The sequence below is a fragment of the Gossypium hirsutum genome, chromosome D02 (assembly GCF_007990345.1).
Source record: "Gossypium hirsutum isolate 1008001.06 chromosome D02, Gossypium_hirsutum_v2.1, whole genome shotgun sequence".
Classification (NCBI taxonomy): Eukaryota; Viridiplantae; Streptophyta; class Magnoliopsida; order Malvales; family Malvaceae; genus Gossypium; species Gossypium hirsutum.
The window spans coordinates 42,175,099-42,182,735 of record NC_053438.1 but is presented as its reverse complement, the minus strand read 5'-3'; the positions used below and the strand labels follow the sequence as shown (position 1 = coordinate 42,182,735).

General features: G+C 32.0%; 1 protein-coding gene across 3 annotated transcripts; it reads left to right on the top strand.

Moving 5' to 3' along the window:
• The first annotated feature begins 499 nt into the window (after positions 1-499).
• LOC107910679 (prostaglandin E synthase 2) lies at positions 500-6,186 on the top strand. Of its 3 annotated transcripts, XR_001687717.2 has the most exons (7): positions 515-958; positions 1,904-2,038; positions 2,186-2,273; positions 3,234-3,328; positions 5,194-5,361; positions 5,712-5,945; positions 6,061-6,186. XR_001687717.2 is itself a non-coding variant. In XM_016838629.2 (6 exons), exons 1-6 carry the CDS (start codon positions 619-621, stop codon positions 5,870-5,872), a joined length of 987 nt encoding a protein of 328 aa, XP_016694118.1. In that variant the 5' UTR covers positions 500-618; the 3' UTR covers positions 5,873-6,186. The 3 variants fall into 3 exon arrangements, 2 of the variants coding, with proteins under 2 accessions (XP_016694118.1, XP_040944575.1); XM_016838629.2 differs by having other exon boundaries at positions 500-958; positions 5,712-6,186; XM_041088641.1 differs by lacking the exon at positions 6,061-6,186 and having other exon boundaries at positions 5,194-5,393; positions 5,712-5,990.
• Positions 6,187-7,637: the final 1,451 nt, after the last annotated feature.

The following is a 7,637-nucleotide window of genomic DNA, read 5'->3' as shown; positions in this document are numbered from 1 at the left end:
TTAATTTATAACGGTTTATATAAAATAGCTTAATAATTGAATATTATTATATATTTAATTTGATTTATTTATTTATAAATAAATCATTGCAACATATGTAAAAACAATTTAAAATATAAATTTATTAATATGCATATTAATATATGTAAAAACAACTTTTCCAGAAAATATTTTCAGGAAATTTGCCAAACAACAGAAAATATTTTACACAGGTTCATCTAAACACCAGAAAATATTTTCAGTAAATCATTTTCCAGAAAAGTAAATCATTTTCCAAAAATCATTTTCCGAAAAACATTTTACTGGCAAACAAACGGTCACTCTGTCATTCCGACCCAAACAACATGGACAATGGTGGTAATAAAAAAATCTTAACTAAAAACATTTATTAAAAAAAGCCTTTTATATTTTTACCCTAAAAAAACTTCACTAAAAAATAATTAAAAAAGAACTATAGCGTTTGCCCTTTACATTTTTACCCTTTATCTGATTCAACAATGACCAAAACCCCCTATTTCCAAATGCACAAAGCCATAAACCCCTCACATTTATTTTGGGGGAAACTTTCCTCAACAAATCACAAAGCGCCGAGATCTGCCCTCTGCTATAGGATCGCCAATGAGAAGGGCCTCCTTCACCTCCTCCATCCTTTCTAGGACCCTCTCCACCGTTCACGACGGAGGAACAGTCAACCTTCACCCTCGTCTCCTCCGGGTGGCGCTCTTTAGCAGCAGCAGAACCGACAATTCCAATTCTCGCCGCCATTGGTTCTCTCCGCTTCTCAATTCCTTTTCGAAAAGCTCTGGTCAAGCCGTCTCTCTCGGCCTTGTCGGCGTTGTCGCCTCTGTGGCCACTGCTGCTTCGGTCTACGCCAAGGAGCCGCCACCAGCTGAAATCATCCCAAAGGACGTTGTTCTTTATCAGTATGAGGCCTGCCCATTTTGTAATAAAGTTAAAGGTAGTATGTATTCGTTTTTCTTCTTTCCGTTGCATTCGTACCAAATAAAATTGACAGAACCAATCAAATTTGAACTCAGAACTTCATTTTTAAGCAAAAAGTAAATCCAAAAAATTATTTGGATAAGTAATTCTCACCTGTTTTGAATGATTAAATAGTTAGTTTTAGTGAGTTCTAAAGGAAACGATAATATGCTAACATTTTAACTATTCGCTATATATTACATTTTTAAATCAGACATGTTTTGGTAACTACCATGGTGATGGAGAGAAGGATTCTTTTGAAGAACTGAAAACTTAAAACATAACAAATGCATTATTTTTCTTTGATGAAACAATTATATTAGAATCTGTTTTGCATTCTAATCACTTTTTCCTTTTTAGTCAGCTACACTTTTCTTTCTAGAATTTGCATTTTTCTTAGCAACTTTAGGAAGTTGAAAGACAAAACATAAGGCTTTGCTTAATAGTGTGAAAAGAAAATTGGAAAGGTGGAAGATTGACGGAGTAGAAAAATAAAAAGATAGATGATATATATTTCCTTTCATTGATTTTCTTGGTACAAAAGATGGAAAAATTGAAAGAAAAAGTAAGTTTTTTCCCTTCATTGCTTGATAGAGTTAAAAAATGAGAAGAAAATAAAGCTTCTGAAAAATGCATAATTTTGAACTAACATACATCCCTTTCTCATTTTCTCTCCTCTTATCATTCCGAATTGGAATAATTGTTTTTAAGCATTAAGATTGAAAATGGTTCTCTCTTGTTTTCTTTCTTCCCAGTTATCTCTTTCCTATCAAGTACACTCAGAATTTACTTTCTTCTCATTTTTCCACCCATTCTTTCTGTTCTTCCATTTTTCTACTCAACCAAGCACATTCTCAGTAACAAGACAACTAATTAAAATCTTAGTAACTTCATGATTCCTATAATGTTTATCGTCTCTCAGCATTCTTGGACTACTATGATATACCATACAAGGTGGTGGAAGTCAATCCCATTAGTAAGAAAGAGATCAAGTGGTCTGATTACAAGAAGGTGCCTATTCTGATGGTTGATGGTCAACAGCTGGTGGACTCATCAGGTTCTTGTTGTCAAAACTGTTTATAGTTTAAGTTCTCATTGGTTATTTTATATTATCCCTAAAGACCTAACAATCTGTTTAAGTTATTGACTTTATTTAAGCTCATTAGTTGCAATGATGGACTCAACGTGCATGTGGAACATGCAGCTATTATTGACCAATTGAGTGAAAAGATCCTTCCTGGAAAAGCAATTATTTCAGTTGCTGATGAAGATGAAGAAACAAAGTGGCGTAGGTACGGACTGTCTTGTTTCCTATAGTAATTAAAATTTTATTTTTACTATATCACTATAATATTATTAGTTCTTAAGAACTCAATCCTGATATAACATTTGTTACCTTCTTAAGGAGGATTCAGGTCTTCGGTTTAACCCCAGCTACTTGTACCAGAAAACTATCTATATCTTATTAAAATTTATCTTGCTAAGCAAAAGGTATTAAAAGAAACTATATGGGTGCACTAAATAGTTCTTTTTTTAATTTATCTTGTACTTTGAAACTAATTGAGATGACGCTTACCATGAAGTATATTAAGTTCAAAATAGTGCCAAAACATGGTATACTCTCGAAATAACAACCTGTTAACAACGTTTGTCTAGTAGTGTATAGAGGACTTTCTAGTCTTTTCAAAAATCTTTTTACAGATACAAGCCAAACCAAACTTTGGCTTTTAGTGTGCAGCAAATGAGAAGTTTACTGGAATTTTCGGTAACTAGTTTAAGGTCTAAAATGTGAGATACGTGCCTTTCAACTGTAGAGTATTTGGGTGATTGCTCCTAGCATTCCTCTCGATTTTTTATTACCTGGTCTTGAAAGATCAGAATTTTGACCTCAGTTATTGACCCTCTGATAAAACTGAATAATTTGTATAACTTTTTATATTAATTGTCTTTTTAATTGAACCTCATGCATGAAAACATGAACTCTATGCTTAGCAAAGATGTTATGTTTCAGGATATATAAATCAGCATATATGAAAATACTTTTGGTAGTAGATAGAGTTATGTGTGTACAAAACTATACATAGGTCATTTTTCTTGTTTCTGAGTAGCTATGAGTTAATGATCTTCTACTGTAGAACTTTGGTTAATACATATTGCTGTATTAATGCAATTCAAAGTCTTCCTTTTTGCTTTAGCTGCTTTTAGAATAAGTATTTCATCTTTGGAACACTAATATTGATGTCCTTGTGTAGGTGGGTTGACAACCACTTGGTGCATGTCTTATCTCCAAACATATACCGCAACACGTCTGAGGCTCTTGAATCTTTCGACTACATCACTAGCAATGGTAAATTAATGCATAATTTTGTATTATACATATGTAGCTGCCTTCCCTCCATTTACAAACCTTACCGCTTTTTAGTCAATGATTGATCCATTTACCCCTAAAGTTGGGAATAAATACGTCATCCACTATGTTTTCCACAAAGTCCTTTAATAAGTAGTGAGAAAGTAATTTTATCTATTTATGGATCATAGAGTTATTTGCATGTTTTGTTACTTGCATTGTTTTTAAAAGTGCCTATGAATTGTTTTGTACTTTGCCAAGCAAATTGCAACAATTTAAAGGTCAATAGGCTTTGGAAACAATATTGTTTCATTTTTAATAATTAGGAAATGTTATTTTCCTCTGTCTCACTACTTCAAGTAACATACCATTTCCAATAATGAATGTCAAATAAAGTTTTACAGTCAATTTTTAGGAATAGGGAATTGAAGATGTGAAACAGTACAAAATATAGTTGGATAGAAGACATTGGAATTAGTTATGTCTAGTTTCTTTATGCAAACTTGAATTTCTATGCTGTCTTCTCCTCTAAAGTTACAATGGATTGAAAAGAGTATGAGTTGAATTAAACCTCTGTAAATAGTGCTAGGTTTCATACGCTGTTTACATGTTATGGGTAATATGAGAGGAGTAACAAGTAATATAATGCTTTGAGTATTGATCACACTAGAAATTGTACTAAATTTGTTAATTACTAAATTAAAATAACCCAGTCTTATCCGAACAAAAGATTAAAACATGTAAACTAAAACTAAATAAAAGAAAATAACAAAAATAAATATTTGAGTTTAAATTAATTAATAGATAAAAGCCTACAAGACCTGCATACCAATAATTCTGAATTGAATTAATTGGAAAGAATGATACAAATATATACAAGGAATAACGGAAAAGAGAAAAATTAAATTTAATCATAAAAGATAAATAAAATGAAGAAACCAATTATAAAATAATAAAATCTAGATCAAAACTTCAAGGACTTAGATAACCGAATAACTCTATTGCTTAGAGTTATCAATTGATCAAATGTCCAATCTTTTAATTTTGTAATCATTGCACATGTTTGAAGAAGGGTGGTAATTGATCTGTTGCTTTAATTAAGTATTAAAATTGGACCGTATCCATGACTGCAGACGAAGGTGAGCTTAAGGAACTCCATTATTCTAATTTAGCCTGAGGCCCTGAGTACAAAATAAATGCTGAATCAAGCCTAAGCCTGAGCTTTCTGCTTGATGTACTCAACTTAGGGTGATTGCACCCGTAGTCCCCTACCAAGAGCCTAATGTAATATCTATAAGCATGCTTATGTATAATTCCCTTCTAATTATTCGTTCTCTGAAATTCCCTTTTAGTAATCTATTTGCAATAATTGTGTTTAGAAGTCTTCATCATGAGCACATAAGATACTTTCTTTTCTACAGAATTGTTAGTTGACTTATGAATTACTTAACATCAATTATCACTGCTACCCTTCCTATTACACTGCCAGTGATGCTATTCTGATTACAGGGACCAGTAGCATGAAAGTGTTACTTGATCTCTATAGTCTAATTGTCATTACATTGGTCTCCATAGGCAAAGTTTGGTTATGGCATTTTCTGTCTATTTGATGCTATCATAACTTCCTCAACTTGTTACTATGACTTTTTTTTCCTTAAAATTTCTAATTTGTTTTAACTTTTGTTGTTTTATTTTGATGTAGCCCTCTTATATAATTTAGAATTAATTCTTCGAGGATTTTGGCTGTTCTTTTACCATAGTGATTGTGTTTCATGCTTGAGTTTGTTTTGCTATTCAATCAGTACCAGCATCAGATTCCACCTAATAATCATCACGTTCCTGTTGTTTTTTTCTCTTAACTGCAGGTAACTTCAGTTTCACTGAGAAGATAACAGTGAAATATGCTGGAGCTGCAGCTATGTATTTTGTGTCCAAGAATCTAAAGAAGAAATATAACATCACTGATGAGCGTGCTGCCTTGTATGAAGCAACAGAAACATGGGTGGATGCTCTAAATGGGCGAAATTTTCTTGGTATGATTTCTAAGTGGATATAGTTTTCCGAGGTCAGATCAAGTTACATAAGCAACAGTTACTGACTGATCAGTTTCTTTTAATTATTCTTTTTGGGGGGAGTTATTGACTGATCATTATGACATGCATTCGTTCATTACATCTTTTCTCTTATTTTCGTGAAGAAAAATTTAAGGTTCCTAAGTGGTCTTGGTGGGGTTACAATTTAATTGAATTAGTGCATTATAGTTAAGCTCCCACCTTGACCTGAGTCTGGCAGAGTTAACCTATCGTAACGATTTTCATATTGCTTTTCTTATAATGTTTTTGAAGGGCAATTGTAAGTTTTTCTCCTCAATCTCATTGTGTAGGGGGATCCAAGCCTAATCTAGCTGACCTTGCTGTCTTTGGGGTGCTAAGACCGATACGTTACCTGAGATCTGGTAGAGATATGGTGGAACACACTCGAATTGGAGAGTGGTACTCTAGAATGGAGAAAGTAGTTGGGGAGTCATCAAGGATCAAGGCTTAAACCATATGCTCTTGGCAAGGTCTGTTCCCAGCATCAATTGGCAACACCTACATCTTAAATAGAAAACAAAATGGTTTGTATTAACAGTTTTGGTTTATTAAACAATTTTTTTTCCATACCATAAGTTGACGGGCAATTCTGTTATTGTAATTCATATTTGAATGTTGAAATTGGAATTATTTCTGTAGGTAGGTTTTGTAAGCAATTCTAGGGAATGGGGATGCTTCACAGATGGATTGTATTATTTTGACATGATTTTATACCTTGCAATGGTCTCGTAATAAATTCATCAAATTAGGTCTGTTTCATGGTCACTTGACGGACGGGCTTCAACTATTTAACATTTTCTGGGGTGGTCTTTTTAATCTTTTGGCAAATTCTTGGCGTTTCTTCTCCCTCTAATTTTGATTTTGTTTTGTTGGCTTTGCATGATAGGAGGGCAGAAAAGTGAAAATATGTAAGAATGGAAGTGAGAGAAAGATATGAGAAATTCATTACTAATATGTCAAAAGTTCGAAATTGGTACAAAATTTACATGTAAGAAAATTTGCTAAAGTACCATGGAGGCCTTTGTAGTTTGAGTTAGATTGTATTTTGTTTTCTTTAACTAAAAAAAGGGGTAAATTAGTTGTATGTTAGATCGAAAAGTAACTTGGTTTTTTTATTAAAAATTTCATCTATTTCTATTATTAAAAATTTGTCTCTTTGTATATCAACATGACATACACGTGGAATATCATGTGTTATTATTCGGTTATTTTGTTAGGCACGTCAGTTTTTAATACTACAAATAAATGAAATTTTTAATAGAAAATATCAATTTACTTTTTGATCTAGGTATAAGGATCAATTTATTATTTTTTGAGTAAAGGGGAAAAATGCAATCTAATTCTTAATATAACAGTCTCTATGGTACTTTCACTAAGAAAATCTAATAAACAAGTCAAAGTATCTTTTATATTATGGGATAAATATCAAAACTATAAATTTTGATTTTGGTTCAAATGCATACATACAATTTTGATTTTAATTCAACTTTTCATATTTAAAGAAATGAATATATCAAATTTATTTTTATATTGGATAGATATAATTATTTGCATAAGAAATATCTAAATATAAAATGATGTTATATCGATAATGTTAGTTGTTTATGAAATTTGAATCAAATCAAAACTTCATATATAAAATTGCACAAAATTAAAGTTTATGACTAAAATAATGTTGCATTATTGTATCTTTCCACGGTTGATAATATCACACTGAACAAAAAGTATTTGACCAAAACCTACCTACTAAATGAAAAGTTTTTGAACCAAACATGTAATTTTATGATTAAAATCTTACATTTTGTTTGATGATGTGTATAAGGTGGCAAAGAGGAAGGTTGAAGCAAATCTTGCAAAATTGAGTGTGGTAATAGGTGATGATTAGTAATGCGGAGAAATGGTGAAATAAGCTAACCAACAACGATTGGGGTAAGTGATGGTTAGTAAGGTGGAAAGATAGATAAATAAGCCAAACAATAATGATGATTTCAAGAAAGAAAGAAATTTGAGTTCTAGAAAATGTGTCCTCGAGTAAAAATTTTCAAAAGTCATTTAATAAGTGTAGACATGTGTTCTTGGTTATTAACGATCCTCGCAACAATACTGCAAAGTAGTAGCATTCTTGGCATGGGTACTTCTTAGCAGGTTATTCTTGGGCAGTTTTGTTGACATTACTACTTGGGATCGACATCCCATATTAGGAAGGTTATGGAACA